Source organism: Sebastes umbrosus, chromosome 6 (genome assembly GCF_015220745.1).
Source record: "Sebastes umbrosus isolate fSebUmb1 chromosome 6, fSebUmb1.pri, whole genome shotgun sequence".
In the NCBI taxonomy this organism is placed as follows: Eukaryota; Metazoa; Chordata; class Actinopteri; order Perciformes; family Sebastidae; genus Sebastes; species Sebastes umbrosus.
In genome coordinates, this window is record NC_051274.1 from 7,289,143 (window position 1) to 7,310,602 (window position 21,460).

Sequence of the window (21,460 nt, forward strand, 5' to 3'; positions counted from 1 at the left end):
GTACTTACTTCAGGTTAACGTTGGCACAGATCAGGGTGTCGTTGAGGAGGAAGACCTTTCGCTCCTTTGACTTGACAACTTGACCCTTTTCACCGTAAACAATTTCGGTCAGCAGTTCGCACTGAATCAGCTGCCTCTGCTCCGAGTTCAGCAGCTGGAAGCACAAAGCAGTTCACTGATTACAGTAGACCCTCGCCTACGCTCACTGAAGTATATGAATCAGTACATTAGCTTCTTTAGAGGCTGCTGGGTATGAGAACTGGCAGATTGTTTGCTGAATGGCAGTGCTGTTCCAACAAAGGCTAGCTCAGGAATGTAGCTGCCTGGCCCCTTGATTAGTTTTGGATGTCAAAGGCCTTGATGGGAATGGCTTTCCGTGGCTTTTGGTCCACCACAAGGTGTCTCAATGACTACCGACGAGATCGATATGAAATTCAGTTTGGATATTCATGGTCGCCAGAGGCTCTCTCACCTATCCTCCATCATCATCATCTAATGTAGTTAAAATACTGTAGTTCAACTGAACACAAGACATGTGCAAATGTAATAGACATATTATCATTACATTTACATAGTACACTGCAACAGCATTTTTTGTTAAACTTTTAATTTGACCTTTAATTCTCAGGAAAGAAAACTGAATAATTTGCCCCTCTGGCATAAACTTGGCGTGTGAATATCTAGCATACACTAATATTCATCAGTTTCTATTCATTTTGTGCCCCTGCTGGAGTAATTCTTTCTCTTAGTACTCTCCATTTCTCTCTCCTTCTCTCACTCACTGAGGGCCCTTCCAGACTCAACGCGACAACGGCACCACTGCGCGCTGAAACCCGTTATTTCCAGTGGCTTGCGCTGCCGCGAAAATTTGCCATAAATCGGGAGAATTGAGACACCGTGAGGAAACTGGGGAGAGGGCAATGAAGAACGGGAGTCTCCTGGGAAAATCGGGGGAGGTTTGGCAAGTATGACACCAAGAGGAGATGGTGAGTGGTAATAGTATGCTTTATAAATCAAAATAATATTACAATCTCAGTCCATAATGAATAGCCTGTGCCTGTGTATTATAATGCATCATGTGTCACCTTGTTGAGGTTGCGGTCCCCCACACTGTGTGCTAACTGCTGGATCTCAGCCTCCTGGTCAGCCAGACGCTTCTGTTCGTTGAGTTTCTCGGCCAGAGTCTCCAGCTCAGTGAGAGCCAGCTGCAGGGGGAGCCGGTCAGTGTGGGACTTTGGAGTGTTCTTCAACATGTCCTGATACAACACAACAAGAACACAACACAGTGTTAACAAGGAATTGGGGCTCAGCTCCTTTCACATTCCTTGCACGCGAGATACAAAAATGACAAGAGAAATGTCTGTGGTTGATACCATTTTTTACACAGATAGATTTGGTGCTACATTTAACCATTTTTTACCACTCAAGAATTGATAAAAAAGATAAAAAATCCCTCCAAAATACCCCATTAAGACACCAAAACCTTGAGGAACACCCTAGAAAGAGCCATGATGTGACATACTGGCTGTAGCGTTGTTGTCGGAGAAGCCAGTATTTCAATTCAGCATGTTTCCTTAATCTGTGATGACATATTATGGTAATTTTATGATTTTATTACAATGGATATATTACATATTGGTCCTTTTTTTGTATCAACTTAGAGTAAAAGTATCTTGTAAAAAGTATTTTAGAAGAAACGGATGATAATAATGTTGTTTTGTATTCATGGTATCTATGGTGAGCCATCGGTCACATGACGGATTGATTCATATCTACACCGGAAACAGGCTCCGACACCACCTTGATGCAGGCAAGCTAGCCGAAACATTTGGTGAATAAAGCATCGTATACTGGAGGAGAGTTGTGCGACACGTTTTGATGCACTTGCCCTGAGGCTCACACTGGTCAGCTCCTCGCTGTGTGTGCACTCAGTCGTTATCAACTGCTACCTAATGTGGAAATTAGGGCTGTGTATTGGCAAGAATCTGGCGATACGATACGTATCACGATACAGGGGGTTACGATTCAATATATTGTGATATATTGTCATATTGTAAGAAAGGCAATATATTGTAATTTTTTTAATCCAAAAACGGTCATAGTAGAAGAACGCACCGCCATATACATCAAATCTGAGACATCCAACATCACAGCAGTACTTTGAGAGGGCACATACGCTGAGAGGGTGCATCTCTTTGCAAATGAAATAAGTAGTTGTAGTGTTGACTGAATTAATCTTTACATGTAAACTATTAATTAATACAGTGTTTTTGAGAATCGATACAGTATCGCAAAACATAATATTGCGATACTCAAGTGTATCGATATTTTCTTACAAACTTATAGTGGAAATCACATATCAACATTCTGATGCTTGCTGGAGAAAGCTTCTTCTTCAGGCTGTTCATCAGTAGAGATCTGATGAACATCAGCCTTTTTTTATCTCGATCTTCCAAACAGTCGTATCAGATACAAGCAATGATTTCACATTTGTATCGACTCTGTAACTTTTAAGGATGGCAGGATGAGAGAATAATCACGCCTGTCTTTGTTTGTGATAACAGGTGATGAGGGGGAAGATTAAGAGTAATTTTTTACTATCCAGTACCCACAATGAACTGCAGCAGACAGCAGGAGTGCCTTACTGCCTTTCACTTCCTCTTGTCAGAAACTCCAACACAAAGTTTCAGTGCCACAATTGAAATGAAACCATATAGAGTACTCCACTTGACCGCACATCGACATGCTGCCCCTTTCTGAAGAGATTTACATTTCCTGTTTGAAAATGCGGACAGGCTTCATAACCAAGGTGTACAAGTCAGAACGGCTTTAGTGATTTACAGGTGAACATTCATGTAGCTGAGCAATCATTAGTTATAGCAGATTTAAATGAGTGGTTTAATGAGGGACCTGCATGATGTGGAAATAGAGCCTTATGAAACTTTACAGCCACAAACTACAGACCTAGAGCATTCAGAGGGTGGATGGCTTCACTAGGTAGATTGACAATAAGGGGGTTTCTGAGAAGTTTCCAGAACAGAAGTGTTCGCCATCCAGTTCTTGCAGAAATCTCCAAATTTCAAAAGTTTTTGATGCCAAATCACAGCATGGCTTTTTCTATGGTGTTCCTCAAGGTCTTGGTGTCTCAATGTGGTATTTTGGAGGGATTATTGATAATTTTTATCAATTCTCAAGTGGTAAGAAATTGTTAAATTTAGCACCAAATCTGTGTAACAAATGGTATCAAACCAAAAATTGCTGCAACATTAATTAATTGATTAATTTCTCAATTAATTAATTTGTATTTCTGATTTATGACAAGAATAACTTGACACACAGTGCTGAGCTGTATCTCAAACTAATCTTCAGGTTCTCAGCTTTCAGATGATGTTCACCACTTCCATGTGACATCTACTGTTGACCTGCTATCTCTCCCTGAACATCCCCTGTCCCCCACCCCTACCCTTCTTAAAAAAAAAGGGGGCGGAATGGTGCGAGGATAAACTGTTATCAAAAACTACAGTTCACCATGCAGTTCATGAGGATGACCACCACCAAGTGCAGACGTTGAAACAACAGAGAGACGTGCTAATGTGGGATCAGTGGGAACAGTGTGTCGGTCACTCACCTGCAGCAGCAGAATGAACTGAGGAAAGCGTTGGATAGGTTTGACCATCAGGCCGTACAGAGTGATTCTGTCTGGACTGGACGCCTGCTTCTTCTAAAAGTCACATGGAAAGTAGATAGTGTCAGTGTTCTCTGCTTTGAAAATGTTACATTAAAACAGGAATCATGCGGGGTGTTGTAAAACAAGGGGCTGCAAATGATCAAATCTAACATGGATGGGAACTCCTTTCTATGGGTGTAAGAAAATATCGATACACGGATATCATAATATACTATGTTGTGCGATAATGTATCGATTTTTAATTAACCTCTTAAAAATCCGACGTCCTGCTGTTGGGCCCGGCTGCTATTCGATCTTTCAGAGGTAGCGGGCTCAGTTTTAAAGCTAGAGTGAAGGTACTGGCATCATATGAAACTATAAAAACATGAGGAATCCATTGGTACCAACCATGTTATACTAGCTTGTCGCCAAAGAGGCTAAATAACGCTCCAAATTCACGCAAAATGTTGGCATGGCCCTTTTTGACAGGGGTCCATTGACCTATTAACTCAAGATATGTGAATGAAAATGGGTTCTATGGGTACCCACGAGTCTCCCCTTTACAGACATGCCAACTTTATGATAATCACATGCAGTTTGGGGCAAAAACCATGCAGTCTTTTGCCTGCAGTATAAAGTATTATTTTTGCCTGTTAAAAAAAAAAATCGTTATATATTGCCTTGCTTACAGTATCACAAAATGTCGCTATACATTAAATCGTAACCCCTGTATCCTGATACGTATCGTATCACCAGATTCTTACCAATACACAGCCCTACTCCTTTCATGGACATTTGTTTTAGAAAATTTAAACACTGTGGTATCTCAGTTTTGCTTTTTCTTTTTATTCTGTTTTCTCTTCATGACAGTCTCGGTCAATTTGACTGAGGTACAGTTATTATGTTATAGGACCATTTATTTTATAAAACACGGTAAGACACGCAAATGTGTCCGATAGGATGGGGGTGGCTGTATAAAAAAAAATTAAATAAAAAAATAGGTCTGCACACCAAATAGCTCCCGTTAGAAGGATTTGTATTATGCTGTAACGTTACAGGCACCAGGCTCTTCAATAATGATAGCACCATTTTTTACCCAATGCAATACTTATTTTAATTTTTTCTTCGGTTCCCTGTCGACGGCAAGCTAAAGAGGTGAAAATATTCTGAATATAGCGTACACTTAAACTGATTTTTTTAGGTGTCTAAATTACGTGTTGCTGCTGCCCCCTTCACAGCAGTACATTGCTTCGCTCCCGTGCTGGTACTCCTGTCTGTTTCTCCAAACTGGGGGCGTACCGACCGCCATCTACTGTAGGTAATACACTGACTGTGGATAAGTACCTCATACAACTGCACTTCAAAACACCCAAACTATCCTTTTAAGAATGTTGTGAGGAATGACAGCTCTGTGCTGTCAGTGAGTTAATTCTGAATATTACTATGCTGCTATTCATATCGTCATATTTTGACTGACATGTCACCCCTTTACTGTATACTTTACTGTATACATTGTCTAATATTATAGTTAATCAAGAACTACAAGTCTACCCAACATTGACCTAAATGTCAGCGTAAGAAAGCTGTGGAAACTATCAATATCTATTAATATAATATATCTAAGATATATAATTGATTTTATTTGTGTATTTATGTCATGCAGGCAGTTCCTGGGTTGCGTCTACTTAAGCAATTTTTATGCTTTATTGCCTGAGTTTCAATGCTGATGTAAAAATTGAAAATATGTAGGCCTATACATTCAGTGATTGGAAAAATAGAAACACCCAGCACAGAGTCATCAAGTTCAAAAGTTGACACTATCTTTTTTAAATGTTATCAGTTTCAGTGTTTGTGGCGGGCGTGCTGTCAAACAAAAGAAGTGGATAAAATGGTTGTGTTTCAGTTCCGTCAGACTGTCTGTGACTGTGGTTGTCTGTCTCTATGAGTCAGCCCTGTTGCCTAGTCTGGCAACCTGTCCAGGGTGTACCTTGCCTTCACCCAATGTCAGCTGCGACGTGAGCAGTTGTAGATAATGGATGGATGGAACAACTCAAAAGAGAGCAAACGCTGGACTGCGGTTTAAATACGGTTTAAAAAACAAATTGTGAGCACCTTAAGAAAGTCCAGGAAAGCAGGTTTAGACATGCAGGCCTTCTTGATCAGTGCCATGGCGTTGGTGAAGTTGTTGATGTAGTCACTGTACACGTTCAGCACCATGGACTTTGAAAACTGTGGAGGAAAGAGTGCAGCATGGTAAGGAATAACTATTCCAGTGGAGAGATCCCAAAGTGTCCAAAGATAACAAATACATCAGGCTGACGTTTGGGGAAACGTTTATAAAATTATGCACTATAGACATCCAGAAGATTTTGATCTGATGGAAGGGTGCAGCCATAAAAACTCCTGGTATGAATATTTAACCTCATATAGCGTCAATGAAGAGCTGACCATGAAGAGTCACAGAGAGACAGAGTGGGGCCAGTTTTCCAACCATAAAGCCACTTAAGGGGAGATACTAGGGGAGAGCTGGATTTTAAAGGGAACATATCATGAAAAACTCACTTCTTCTGCCTACCAACCCACCATTTAGATTTGGCTCCCCTTCCTATGTCACATGCAGGCTCATTAGAATATACCTCCCCCCCATCTGAGTATCTCCACCCACAGCTTGAGAACTACCTTTGCAAAGGTGAACCATATTTTTCTCGCAAGCCAATCAGAGCAGACTGGGTGTTTTCAGGCACTAAAACGAAGCGTTTCAGACAGACGGGTGAATACAGGTACAGTATATTCAGACAGACAGTATGGGATAAATAATATGTTTTTTTAACTTTAAAGCATATAAACATGTTCTAGTAGAAACCAAATGAGCATGATATGTCCCCTTTAAGGCTTTTTGACTGATAATGTTAAAGCTGTGCTTCTGATTCTGTTTAAAATGTAATGTTTAATTCTGAAACAAGAGCTTTTTTCATCTACAGAGAGAGGCCCTGTGGTTCAGAGTGGCTCAGAGACTACATATTCATAGGAGAGAACCTGTGTTATGGTGTGGTGTTTGATAGACAGCTGGACACCTCCAACAGAGGGAAGGACAGAAATGAAGAAGGAATCAGTGAAGGGAAGATGTGAGTGACTGACCGAGGCGACAAACAGGTCTCCGATCTTCTCACTGTGATCCCACTCGGCCACGCGGGATGCCAGGGCAATCTGGAACATCGAGTGGCACTGATGGATCTCCTGCAGACGGTAAAAGATTTGACGCACTTTCTTGGGGTTTAGGATCCAGTTCGGTGGCTCCAGCAAAGGCTTCTGGTACTCCTGACAGACAGAGAAAGGTCAGCTTGGCATACTGTAGATCTGTGGTCTATTACACGGCATACATAGCATTCTTCTTTTTTGTCTTTTTTTTCAGCAGCTCAGTGCATGCTGGAGATCAACGTGTGTACTTTGCCCTTTGACGTCCTTTATCATTTCTTGATAGCTAAATCATTTCTTAAAATGTCACTTGTCAGGATTTTGAAGTAAAAGAATATTATCACCACAGAATAGCTCCATCATCACTGATGCTCTGGTGTTGTTAAAATCTTCTCCGCAGTGAACAGTGAACACAAACCAGAAACAGCTGGACTCACAGTCCTTTAAATAGCTTCCATTCTTACTTTCTCCCATAGAAACATAAACACTCCACACTGACATGCCAGCCGATTATACTGTTGTCAGGCTATTAAATAGACATTATCAGTCACTATATACCAATAGATGTGGGTCAATAGGGGCCTACTACATCCACTAGTAGGTTTTATTATCTATTCACATGGTAGATCACCAAAAGAAGGTATAAAAGAATATGACAGCGACCTCTAGCAACCGTAGTAATTATGACAGGAGCAAACAAAACACAGGGTTTTCACCCAGGAGACTAGAGTTTGCATCCCGTGTGAAACCAATAACATGTAGTTGACTTTATGTCCGTAGTTATTTTAACCCAAATCACGATGTTTTTCCCTAAACTTAACAGTTTTTTTTTTTGCCTAAACCTAAAGAAGTTGTAGTTTTGTTGCCTAAACCTAAAGAAGTGAAGTTGTAGTTTAGGCAATAAAACTACAACTTGTAGTTTTATTGCCTAAACCTGTTTTTTTTTTTACATAAACCTAAAGAAGTGAAATTGTAATTTGTCGCCTAAACCTAAAGAAGCCTTTTTGTTTGTGTTCAAAACGTCACGTTTCATTCAGTTTTATGACATGTTACAATGTATTTCTTTTAAGTTTCACTACTCTTACAACGTAGTAGGCTCAGTAGGCCCCTAATGACCCACATCTATGGTGCTTATATTGACTGATAACACCTATTTAATGGCCTGATAACAGTCGAATCAGGTGCACATGCAGTGGTACCCTGAGGAGAGATGTGACTCACCTGGAGGATTCTCTTGAGAGAGTCCAGGTAGCTGCTCTCACTCTGCACGATGGAGCTGAGGATGAGACGTCTGACAACCTGAAGGAGGCAATGAGAAACCATTTAGGGGTTGTACCACTATACCACATTGCATCCTATAAATTAAAATAATAAAAGCTGATATTAAAATAATGACTGTGCCTCAAATAATTGCTGAGGTCAGCACAAACAAAGTCGCTAGTAAAGGCCTGGTAAAAAAAACAACAACATAGAATCACCTGTACTGTAATGGCTCACATGTTAAATTCAAAATAATGTTATATAATTATTTCCACAGCACTAAATAGATCTGTATAGATAAACAAAAGCTGGCCTTCCAAGATTGTCTGGTCATTTTGATACACAAGTGCACAAGCACGAGTGTACATACAGACCTGCTGGCTGCTGAGTCCCTCTGGCATGGGGCAGAGTTGTGGTGGAGGGTGCTTTAACTCACACACAGACACATCCATGTAACCTGCATCATCCTTTCCCTCACCTGCAAAATCAAACACAAGCACTTTATGCACACCGAGAAAGAAAAACAGGTGAATCTGTTCTGGTAGCTTTGTCACAGATATTTATAATTGCATAATTGCAGTTTTCATCCCTGTTGTCTTAATTGTGACCACGTTTACATGCAGACTGTGCGCCACACCTGAACAATAAATATATTTTGCAAGTCATCTTAATCCAGAGAAGTAAATACTACTCAACAGCAGCTTTTTCATTACAAGCATTGATATTATTCTTTGTTGGTGGAAACGTTTTTTGTCCAGTTTTTGTGGGTTCTCAGGTCTGTCTCTTGATATGCTGTTTTTGTGCCCATAAATCCTTTTTTCCATGGTTATGCCTGTCTGCCACTGTTCATTTGCCTGGTCAGGACTGGTTCTACATGTCTGCACACTGTTATGTATGCACAAGAAGAAACTGACACATTCTGCATTCTTGCTGCTAAACGGAACGATAAAGCAGATTTCCACAAACTGAACAGATTAGTTGAATTTGTTAATCCTAGTTCCAGTTTCTGCACCTGTGGAATCTTTTCTCTGCAGGAAGGACACTTTGCGAAACATGGCTAACTTGGTCTTTTCTAAACCGTCCTTGGTACCACTCCTCGCTGCTTTCATCAACTGCTGCACCTGGAAAACACAAAGGGAGAAACAGATGTATAACCACGGTTATGGCAGATTATCAAATCTGATACAAACATGTAACAATTTGTTAAAAAATTAAGTGATCTCGTTTGACTTATCATTCCTCATTTGTATCGCATTGCTTTGTTGGTTAATCCGCGGTTTTAAAGGGCTAGCAGAAAAAGAGGAGGAGGACTGAAGGGAAACATTAGAAGTGATCAGTTTCAGCCAGAGTCCTACCTTATTGTCACAGCTCTGTCTGATGTGGCTAGCATGAGGTGTACCGAGACGCACCGCCAACTCCCTCCTGGTGACGGCACAACGCTCCTTCAGCCTCAGCACATCTGCAGGCAGCTGGTAGTCCCAACAACAGACAGCAGAGTTCAAGATTAACACACCGGAAGAAAAACAAAAGTAGCACCATATACTGAGGCCAGGAGTTCAGTTAAATATCACAATGTTTGCTTACACCTAAACCTCTTACACTAACTAACTTTCATGGTATACTGCTGGGCGGCATCTCTTATACAGGCTGTTGAATATCTACAAAATGCTTTTGTTGTTGTGCAAAGTACACTGCATGAGCTGAGTGTAGGTCACAAAATGTTCCTGTGGTGCTTACTGTGGATGGAAAGGAGATAGAGGTTGTTAAGGCCAACAAAATACCTTAGCATCTTGATTGATGACTCCCTTACTTTTAAACCACATGTGCTGTACCTTGTAAAAAAAAAAGAACTGAGGCTAAAACTGGGTTTTTATTTTCGAAACAAGTTGTGTTTTTCTTTTAATGTAAAAAAGCGTCTTGTTTCTACAACATTTTTACCGCTTTCTGTCCCAAAAGCTCGGACAAAAATTGGGGAAAGAGGTTTTTGCATATTCTGCACCCTAAGCCAGGAATTTGCTTAATCAAGGAGCTGGTATCATAAAACATTTTTAAATGTAAAATGAAGGCTTTAGAAGCAGACTCTTTGGCATGCCAATGTTTTAAGCTTCCCTTGTTGTACAGCTGACTCCCAGAAAAGTTCCTTTTTGTCCCCTATTTGTCTTTAGATAGTTCTCCTTTAATGCAAATCTTAGTGCTTTTAGTGTTTGTGAACTGTATCGTTGTCTCCGTTTGTGTCTCTGTCTGCAACGTTGTGTTCTTGCTCCTGACTGTCTTGGCCAGGTCTCCATTGGAAAAAAGGAGCCAATCCAGCTGACATTGGGCCAAGGCGGGGTACACCCTGGAACGACTATCACAAGGCTGACACATAGAGATTCACACCTACGGGCAAGTTAGAGTCGACAAATAACCTAACCTGCATGTATCAACTATCAAATTGCAGAAGGAGTGGCAATATTTTGGAATATTGAATAAAATTGAATTGTTATTGTGTTTACATTATGGGAGACTTCAATGCTGACCTTTGTGACAATAACTCCTTGTCTGTAAGACATTTAAGACAATTCAGTGACCTTGTTGTATGCAGTAACATACTGTTGCATGTTTACAGTTGAAGCCTGGGACATAGGATCAGGGCTTATGCATTTACATCTGATTGGTTACTATGGAGAACTATTACTGAATGTTTAAATGTTTGGCATCATTGGGCAAAAATTCCATAGTAACCTTTCAGCATATTGTAATTCAAGTGTTCTGAGAGAAAACTAGTCTTCTGCACCTCCTCATGGCTCTGTTTACAGGCTTTAGAAAATCTAGCCCGTGACGGAAGACTTTGGCCAATCACAGGTCATTTCAGAGAGAGAGCGTTCCAATTGGCTGTTCTCCGGCTGCTTGGCAGTGCTATTTCCTCAACTGATCTCAACTGAGGGAGTTTGCATGTTCTCCCCGTGTTAGCATGGGTTTTCTCCGAGTTCTCCGGCTTCCTCCCACAGTCCAAAGACATGCAGGTTAGGTTAATTGTTGACTCTAAATGTCCCGTAGGTGTGAATGTGGGTGTGAATGTGAGTGTGAATGGTTGTCTGTCTCTATGTGTCAGCCCTGTGATAGGCTGGCGACCTGTCCAGGGTGTATATCAATGCTCTGGATATAGAGATTTGTGTATATGCCCTCTTAAGCCAAGCAAACTAAGTTACTGTTGACCAGCGGTGAACTAGCTTCAGTTCAGACACTACCTTATGTGGAAATATAAACAATTACAATGTACAACATACGAGGGATCTGCAAATGAGCCTTTCTGTAAATATAATATCAAACCTGTTTCCATTAAAACTGTTTCCAATCTGTCCAAAAACTGCCAGAAAATATCAAATGCACAAATGTCTGTTGAGAACTGATACAGCCTGTTCAAACCCATTAAAACTAATACAATCTAAACACACCTGCAACCATCACACTAAAGAAAACAGCATCCCCTCCTTGAGCTCTAAACTCAACCCCGGTCTATTGTGCCTACTTATACACCACAGGCTGATGGCCAGACTTCTCTAAATGCATTTATGGCCAATGCCACACATGAACTTTGCTTATGTAGTATAAACGTATCAAAATATGATTTAAAATCAGGTCAGATCTAATGAAATTAAAAGTCAACAAGACTCCGCTCAACTTTTAGGTGGGTGACAGTTTTCCAGACTTCAACTGTACTGAAAGAGTAATGTGATTCAGCTCTAGTTAATGTTATTATTCATCTATAGCCATAGGAGACAAGACACGTACCTCAAGTTATTTCTCCTTAAAAACTCTCATCATAGCTTCCATCTTATCCAAGACATTGAGAGACGTCCTCTAGCTGATAAACTCCTTTTTTTAACACCTCCAAACTGAAAGCTCACTCAAGTTACACTGTGTCCTTTTCAAAACACTGACACATGAGCTGAGCGGGGAAAGTCCAACGCAGGAGTAACACATAGAGTGACAGAAGCAGAACACAGAAGTGCTGACAGAGCGAGGGACTGCCAGAAATAATTCACTTCCTCTTTTCATCAAACCAGGTTTCATTCACACTGTACGTTATTTATAAAGTAGCTGAGGCTATTCTTCGCCAAGGTGATTTTTGGGTAGGACCGATATAGACTTTTTAAGGTTCATACCCACAGATTGACTGTTTCGTCACAACATTCAGTTTCATATTCACTCCACTGGAGATCCAGCTAGAAACCTCACCTGATCTTAAAGCTGCATTAAGCCATATTCTTCTATATCAACATTAGGTCGAATGACTATGAAAGGAGTCGTTTTAGTGCCGAACATGCAGAGACTCATCACCAACTATGCAGCTCCTCTCATTGACTACGTTTACATGCACACTAATATTCCGCTATTATTATTATGAATATGGCAATATTCTGAATTTGAAATGGGTCAGCATATTCCTTTTGGATATTCTGAATTCGCTCCAAATGAACCTTTTTCCGATTAAGACGTGGGATATGCCGATATTAATCAGGTTTTAGCTGCATTCTTTGGACAGGTATATACAGTGCTTTCGGAAATAGTTTTTTTTTTTAACAGCCAGCTCTGTGCGTTGTACACAAACCAATTATCCATCCAACAGTTTGCAAGGCTGGGGAAGAGATGTATGCCCAAAAGAAAAGCCCACATTTCTGGTCGCAAGGAGAAACACACCTTCTTTTAAACATTATAAAAGACTTGAATATCAAAAGGTTTTTTTTATATCTCAATGATGACCTTTTCAAAAAGGTGGTTGAAAGAATGAAAGACAGAGGCTGTGATCGTACGGTCAAACAAGTCCGCCACTGGTGGGAAACTCTGTAAAAATCATATTTTTACGGCTGCATGTAAAGGGGAATATTAGTGGAATATTAATTTTCATTAGCCATGTAAACAGCTTAGTAGCAATATTGACTTTTTGGAATAAGGGCAAAAAATGAATGAATATTTTGTGCATGTACACGTAGTCAGTGTTTAGCAGCTAAAGAGACAGATATGTTTCTCAGGCGTTGGTGGAGACCAAAAACAGAGCTAACATTGGACTGTTTTGGACGCAGTAAACTTACTATGGATAGTGCTGCAATAACAAGTCTGTGTTAAAATCTGCAGGTCGAGAGCTAGTTAAGGGATGGTGCCATTGAGTTACATCATATTCAGTACAAATGAGTGTGGGGCGAAGGTAAATTATACTGCTATCATGATAGGAAAAACAATTATTGAGCAGACATCCAGTATGTGGGCAAAAATTTCACAATTTCCTGACAAATTTCCTTGTGTCATTTCACTGAAATGACACACACTTCTTCAACATAATGTTTCACAACAGGCATCAAATCTTCAACATAGATATGATGTGACGACTCACATGATGTATACATATGATAAATGTTAACTACCAGTGAACAATTACACACAATTTCAACTCTACTAAATAGAAAATATGGACAAAAGGAAGCATTACTCATGGTATTTTTGTGGACTGGGGTTTTCCTGCCAGACACCAGAGAAATGTGCGGAATTCTTAATCTTATTATTCACATTGAAAAGACAATCTCCAAATGAGTTACCTTGCTAGTGCTGTGGGCTGGAGGAACAGTGTCGCTGTCAGACAGCTCATCGTAACTCTCAAACTCACTGGAGCTCCAGCTGTTGGAGCCACGGTGATCAGGTCTCTGGATGTCTTCATAGATGTCATCAACATCTAGAAGCCAACAGATGAACAATACATACTGTGTAGTTTCATATAATAGGGTTAATAATTGTTGTGTCTCTTAAAGCAACATTATGCAAGAATTTTTATTTTTGCGAATTGGCGCCCCTCTCTTAAATACAAATTTACTACAGGGCCTCCATCCCTGCTTTTCTTGACAAGCTGAAGGATTTGGAAGGATATCCATTGGACCGAAAAAAGCCCTGTTGTCCAGTCCGTTACCCCAAAAACAAACGGCCATTAATCCAAGGCATTGTAAATACACACTCTACATAGAAGAACATGGCTAATTAGTATGCATAATGACAGCGATCAAAGGATTTCATTGGTCTAACATATATTCCTGAAGACAGAAATCCACTGTAATCAACGGCCATCAGATTATTTTTCCACAAATGTTCCGCAGTGGTGTGCAAGCATTCATAAGAACCCACATAATCAGTTTTTTATAGATTTCTGTGCGAATTTTTCAGACGAAAATTCATGCTTGGTGTGAAACGACTTAAACACTGTTAGCTCTGTCAGCTCTGTTGCCGTTGTTTGCACTGTTCGTGCTGTTACTGTAGCACCACGCAGCCGTCGCCATGTTGTGAGCTATGTGGAGGCAATCTCTCAATCATAGATATGCTCTGAATTCTACACAGAGAACCTTTAAGGCTCTATTGTTTTAGTCAGTCTATCAAAAGTGTGTAGTCCAGTGTTAAATACTGCATGGTTGTGGAAGAGTTACACACTGATCACTCCTGTATGGACTTCTATAATGTAAAAAAACGATGCAGCTTTAAACTGCTTGGAGACTTACCTTCCACTGGGTGCTGTAGATTCTCAGCAGGCACGTCGTCATAGATGACCTCTGGGTCTCTGAACACACTGTCTGGGCTGCAGGTCCCTGTACTCTGGTTGGTTGGTCTGTTCACCACAGCTGCGTAATGTTCAATCTGTGGACTGTGGACTGACTGAAGAGGACACCTCGGACTGACTGAAGAAGACACCTCAGCCTCAGCAGAGTCCTGCTGTGGGCTGCAGCCGTTTATTGCACTGCCGGACTCGTCCTGACTGACTGAAGAGGACACCTCGGCCTCAGCAGCGTCCTGCTGTGGGCTGCACCCGTTTATTGCACTGCCGGACTCGTCCTGACTGCCTTCTGCCGTTAAAGAAGGCTTTTCTACAAAACAATGAAACCACTGGTTCAAGTACCGCAGTGCCTTTGTAAAAATGACATACACTTTACATTATATTGATTGCTGTCTAAAACTCAAATTCGTTTTAACACCACTAATTTCTTTAACATATTAACGCAACGTGCAATTTTTAGATTGTAGCGCTCACTTTAAAAGCTAGAGTGGAGATACTGGCATCATATGAAACTAAAAAAAACACGAAGGCTAAATAAAGCTCCAAACTTACACTAAATTTTGGCGAGGAAAAACTGGCATGGCCATTTTCAAAGGGGTCCCTTGACCTCTGACCTCAAGATATGTGAATGAAAAAGGGTTCTATGGGTACCCACGAGTCTCCTCTTTACAGACATGCCCACTTTATGATAATCACATGCAGTTTGGGGCAAGTCATAGTCAAGTCAGCACACTGACACACTGACAACTGTTGAGTTTGCCATGTTATGATTTGAGCATATTTTCTATGATAAATTAAGTACCTGTGAGGGTTTCTGGACAATATTTGTCATTGTTTTGTGTTAATAATTCATTTCCAATAATAAATATATACATAAAGTTGCATAAAGCAGCATATTTGCATACTTGACAAATCTCCCTTGAATATACATTTATATACATATACAGATAAAAAAAATGTTTGATTAATCGGACAATAATGCAATTAATAGCAATTAAATAATTTAATCGATTGACAGCCCCAATATATATATTTATATGTATAATGATAGCTCCCTTTCAGGATATTTTTTTATGCTTTAATTGTGAAAACACCAGCAGCTATTTCATTAACAGCAATTTATCATCAAGCAAAAAGCAAAGCACTAGCATTGTGCTCAATGTGCTGATGAAATGTAGATTATGTCATGATAAATCCAACATTATCATGTGATCCACTATAGTACATTCGATTTTGATCCCTGTACATATTGTGTAATCTATTGCTGCAGTACATCCTACTGCAGCAGGACGCAACATGACATGTCGTTGATGTGCGATGCAACATATTTAAGTTCCGTCATAGTTTCTATCCTCACATATAGAATTTTTACTTTTTTTAGTTTTAGTTTACTTCAGTACAGAGCAATCTCTCAATAAACATCTCCATACATACTCCTGATATGGAAAATCTCAATATTATGGCCTCAGTTTATGATGGAATAGAGCTTACATGCTGATTTGTCCCTGTGGCAAAAAAAACTATGGTGATAAGCTTCCCCAAACTCACCTTGCACTAAAATGTGGGGCCTTAAACTGTGTTTAGGTTGCATGCCTACATTTAAACTTAGTATTCTATAAGGTTGCAGTTTCAAAGTGGGATGTAATGTCTTGGTACAATGTACGCATGTCTGTATACGTTTAATGGAAAGGGTTATACTCAAAGGAGGCACACCCGTCTGTGATTTCTTTAAAGACTTGGAATACTGATTAATTCTCTAATGAAAGGTTCACTGCCTTCAGGGAAGATTACTAACTTAAATTCATGACACAGGAAGCCTCTGAAGAGCAGGCATGACTGTGACCTGTCTAGACTGGCATAATACAATTAAAGAGAACTTTCTGCCAAAACACAAAGCTCACTACTTCAATATTTTCACAACTACACATGTACGATCTACTGATTGAACTCATTATAAAGTACCATTCACATGGTAGGATGAATGCTCTGTGTTTGTGGGTTGGTGGTGTGAACACACACATACACAGACAGAGAAAAACCTCACAGATCAGAGGCCTGTACTATGAAGCAGGATTTGGGGTTAGCGAGGTAACTTCAGGTTTAACTCTGAGTTTTCAGTCCTACGACGGTGGTTCACTTCTCACCGGGGTACATCGCCGAGGCAACTTATGCTGATCACCTAACCTGCTCCGGGGCAGGTTAAGTTCGAGATAACAAATCAACTCACATAAAAGAACCGCCTACTGACCAATCAAAGCTCGGTGCGTGGATTGTATGATAATATTTAAGTTATATATATATATATAAGTTTAAGTCATAATCCAGGCTAAAAGCAACACAGTCTTAGCTGCCAAATGCAGAAAGGACAGCTGGCAAAAAAAAAATGTAGACTCTGTGAATGCATAAATTAATAGGCTTATAATATCGCTGCCCCATCTAGAGCACGATAGATCTGACTATAATTTCATGTGTGTATTCCATTAAATGAATGTGCTGCGTTGGTGTACAATATTTTTTAGCCTTATTCTTTCAGCTGCAACTCCGACGGTGTGAAACTTGGGAGCAAATAAAAAATAAATTAATAAATACGTCAGAGTCGTGCGTTTACAGTTCCGGAGAGTGTATGCATTGCCTTGAGTTACTTTGCTACCGGTACTTTCATGTATGCTGTGGGTGATTATAAGATATGAAGGTTAGCCTGCTTACCGCTTTGAATTATGTTAATATATTTTTGTTGTCTGTTGTCTTTCTTTGTCTGTTTCACACCGTCGGGGTTGGCGCAGTTGAAAGAAGGTTTAATTGTCTTTCATGCCACAATTTCCCCAAATGGAATAATAAAGTATCTTCTATTCTTCTATTGTAGTCTATAAGCAACCTATTAATTTAACAGAATACACAAAGTAATTATAGTCAGATCTACACATGCTTTTGAGGGGACAGTGATATTATAAGTCTGTTAATTTACACATTCGCACACATCGTCATTTATTTCTTTTGCCAGCTGTCTTTCCTGCAGCTTCGACTCTGTTCTTTTTAGTCTGGATTATGTGTTGAACTTCTTTGTATTTGTCTAATTTTATAGTTTGCTCTTCCTTTGTAAAATATGCCGCTCTGTTCATGTTTGTGATTGGCCATATGCTGCAAACACAGCCCGTTTTATGTGAAAGCGCTCATAGTCAGATTGATAAACCCTGGGTTGACCGACCGAGTTGATAACCACCGTCAGAGGACCGCTTGGTGTGATCGTGGTTGTTAGGGGTTAGTTAAACCAGATAACGAAAAGATACCCCGAGTATGTTGATCTTGCTTCGTAGTATAGGCCTCACGAACTGTGAGTTTATGTACAAATACATTACAGGGGTATAGAGCAAAGGACAGCAAGCTATTGCTAATACTAACAGCTAGATGAACTGGCTGCATTTCAATGGAAGCAGGAAATTCCCATTTGGAAAGTAATTACTGTATAAACAGTACTTTGGTACCTTTGCTACAAGCTAGCTACTACCAAAGCTACCACTACAGGCAGGCTGTGTACCTTTATTTAATCGCAGCGTGAGCTCTGAAACCACACTGAGCCAGTCCATGGCCCGATGTGATGCCTGTACTGTCCAATCAAACAAAAAAACATCCTCACTTTGGTGAGCATATGGACACTGAGCAGCTCACAGCTGGATGTGGAGGCCAGATGTTGGGGGGGTCTTATCAGAGACTGACATTCCTCTTATTTCTTACCTTCATAAATACAGCCCGCTTTCCAGAAACTCTCTGACTCTCCAGTGACTCCCAGATCAGAGGAGGTGGTGGAACGTCTGCAACAAGCATTTTAATCTAAAGGTCATAGAAGGTCAAAGAACTTTTCAAATTTATCACGAGACATACTTCCATTTTGGAGATCTGCTTATGCTTTGGCTTACAGATTTTAAGGTGGTTAATTAAATGTTTTCTTTAGTATGTGTTACAGGCTATAATTTATTCCGTCATAACTTACCCCTCTGGTGACTCCCTGATCTCCATATCTGTCAAAAAAAAAAAATAACATTACAATGTCATCAACAAGCCTTATTTTAATATATCCATATATATTATGTACATGCTATATTCACCTGTGCAGTACTGGTGGTGCAGTGGGGAGCTTTGTCCCTTCTGCTCTGTACTGGTTGTTCCATTCACGCCCTGCCTTGCTGTCTCTTGGGCTGCGTTGGTGTTGGCGTAAAGGTTAGACACCGCAGTGTCTGCGGTAAAGTCACTCTTCATCTTTGGAGGTCCGATGTCATCCCCGTCATCAAACTCAAACTCCTCCCCCTGCTCATCTTCATCCTCATCTTCCTCTATGTGCGATGCCCCGTTAGATATAGACGCTGAGGACAGAAGCAAATGATTTAGCACTAAATACTACCCTGTTTCTGTAGTTACTGGAGATGAGCACAGATGTTCATTCATTCATTCAACAGCGACACCTGCAGGGCAGAGGGGAAAGGGCAGCCTGTGTGTGTGAAGTGCTTGTGGGCATCGTGGGGGGTAGAGGAGCATGGCATGTCCCCGTCCTCCCTTTGGACGGGACATCTCCTATCAATTCAATGCACTTAATTTTTTTCATGCTTATCTGTGATTGGCCAAAACACATCAAATGACGCTCCAAGGGAAGATAACCTCCCTTAGCTTCCTTCCAATCAACAACCAGCAGAATTTGGATGTTTGGTGGATTCGCGTTGGTCCAATGATGATGTCCAAATGTCATCTTCTGTCTCTACCACTGTATTGTATGTGATGAACTGGCAGTAAAGTATCAGACAGCAGCATATTAGGAAATTAATTATAACGTGTAAATTGTGAACTACTTTTAAATACATAACAAAACAAATTATTTTTATTTAGGTTCCGTTGGTTGGTTTTCCACCTGTCCTCCCTAATTTTTTGAGTCACCAGCCGCCACGGATTTAGAGTCAACATTTAACCCAACCTGCGTGTCTTTGGACTGTGGGAGGAAACCTGAGAACCCAGAGAAAACCCACGCTAACACGGGGAGAACATGCAAACTCCACACAGAAGGGCCCCTGCGACCCTCTTGCTGTGAGGCGGCAGTGCTAACCACTAGGCTTGTCGCGGTAGTCAGTATTACCGGTGTTACACTGTGTTACACGGTGGTCGAGAACACACTGATTACATTACGTACCCGCCGTCGTTTTGCTTGTTTACAGGAAAAAAAAACATTTATTTTATTTAGTTATTTTTGGCGTATCAGCAAAATGTCATCATCAATAGACAGTCGGACGACGGACACTACAAAATGAACGTGAATGCATTTGTCCATACGGAGTCTTAGTGATATTTAAATATTGTTGTTACAGTCAGAACCGGAACCAGACAACGTTGGTAACTGTTTTAGAGACCATGGTGAAGCAAATGAAGTTGTTTGACTGTAGGGTGAAAGGTTCGACTAACCCGTCAACACAAACTAATGTGCAAATTGAGTCAACTGACTGACTGAAGAACCAGATTAACTATTATGATCGAAAAACAAAAAGGAAATGTGTGAAGTCTCGGGAGGCGATATTATCCCGGCATTTTTTAGCTGGACGTAAAATTATACTGCAAAGCCTGTAAAACATACACTGTACATGACATTTTTCATTATTAATTACTCAAAATATAAGATGACTAAAAATGGCAACCATATTTTCAGTTTGCAACCAAAGCTGATGCCTGGTTGCCAGCCTGGGAACCTCTTTTAAAATGTTGCTTTTTGTTTTGTCTTCAATATGTTGAACAGATTGTTGACCAGCGCTCTACTGAGCAGCAGCCACTGAGAACGGAGGCTTAGTCGCTGTTGTGCCACAACCAAGGACAGCTGTTGGTACTGTAGGAGAGATTACACTCTTAACATATGGCGTTTAAGCACTAACCCGTCACCGGTCACTCCTTATTTGCACCACAACTCAGACATACACACCCAAGCACAACAAGGCTGAGTTACCAACTGGACAACCAGACCACCAGAGGACCCCAAAAGCCCCAGGTTCACCGTGTGGACATTAGTTTGTGGCAGTTTTGTTGACTTTTCACCTCACCTCTCTCTTAAATACAGCTGCATTAAACATCTGTAGTTGTTTTTTTAAACTGTACTGCAGACAGTACCCCGGGCCAAAAGAACTACAGCTCCCTCCACAACATGGTACTGGAGGGGGGAAAAAATCATCAATTTATACTTTGTTTACAGGTGACAGTGTGTTGTTGTAATATACAACTTAAAATTGAACATCAGTCAAAGAAAAGGCAGTAAAACATTATACTCTTGATAATATGCTGATGAAGTAACAAGAAATTGCCTTACAGATTTTATTAAAATGTTGTTTAGAAACAGTGTCTCCATTTAATAGTTTGTCTCATCCACTACATATTGTGGTCACAATAAAAAAAAAAAAATGTACAGGGAATCCTTATGAAAAATGTTTATGGTTTATGGTATACATCCATTTTTAAACTTTTAGATTGGATATCAGCCTCAAAGATCGAGAATAGTTTTGGACTATAATAGGGATGCACCGATCCGACTTTTTCAGTCCTGATAGGTATCAGCTGACACCAAGTACCGATCCGATACCAGTGTCCAATCAATAAGCTGTATGCCTCACTGTGTGGAAGTGGGACTGGGATCATTCTTTTATGTGTAAGGAAACACCAGGCTTGACTTAAACAACTGTAATTTCACAGAGTTTACTGGGAAAAAACGCAGAATCTACAGCTGTCCCCCATACTCCCCGTTC

The 21,460-nt window shown here is 40.4% G+C and overlaps 1 protein-coding gene across 3 annotated transcripts in view; it reads right to left on the reverse strand.

The window, feature by feature from the left end:
* The window catches only part of LOC119490319 (rho guanine nucleotide exchange factor 10-like protein), a 43,123-nt gene that overhangs the window by 14,391 nt on the left and 7,272 nt on the right, over positions 1-21,460 (reverse strand). For 2 of the 3 annotated variants that reach the window (XM_037773632.1, XM_037773631.1), the window contains exons 3-17: positions 18,800-19,054; positions 18,685-18,712; positions 18,429-18,505; positions 18,232-18,300; positions 14,644-15,006; positions 13,699-13,832; positions 9,478-9,591; positions 9,135-9,243; positions 8,497-8,600; positions 8,084-8,161; positions 6,806-6,985; positions 5,780-5,896; positions 3,629-3,721; positions 1,086-1,256; positions 9-154 (exon numbers count right to left, since the gene is read on the reverse strand). In XM_037773632.1, the coding sequence (XP_037629560.1) occupies positions 9-154; positions 1,086-1,256; positions 3,629-3,721; positions 5,780-5,896; positions 6,806-6,985; positions 8,084-8,161; positions 8,497-8,600; positions 9,135-9,243; positions 9,478-9,591; positions 13,699-13,832; positions 14,644-15,006; positions 18,232-18,300; positions 18,429-18,505; positions 18,685-18,712; positions 18,800-19,054 (2,038 nt within the window). The remainder of the gene's footprint in view (positions 1-8; positions 155-1,085; positions 1,257-3,628; positions 3,722-5,779; positions 5,897-6,805; positions 6,986-8,083; positions 8,162-8,496; positions 8,601-9,134; positions 9,244-9,477; positions 9,592-13,698; positions 13,833-14,643; positions 15,007-18,231; positions 18,301-18,428; positions 18,506-18,684; positions 18,713-18,799; positions 19,055-21,460) is intronic. The other variant, XM_037773633.1, reaches the window with a different exon arrangement.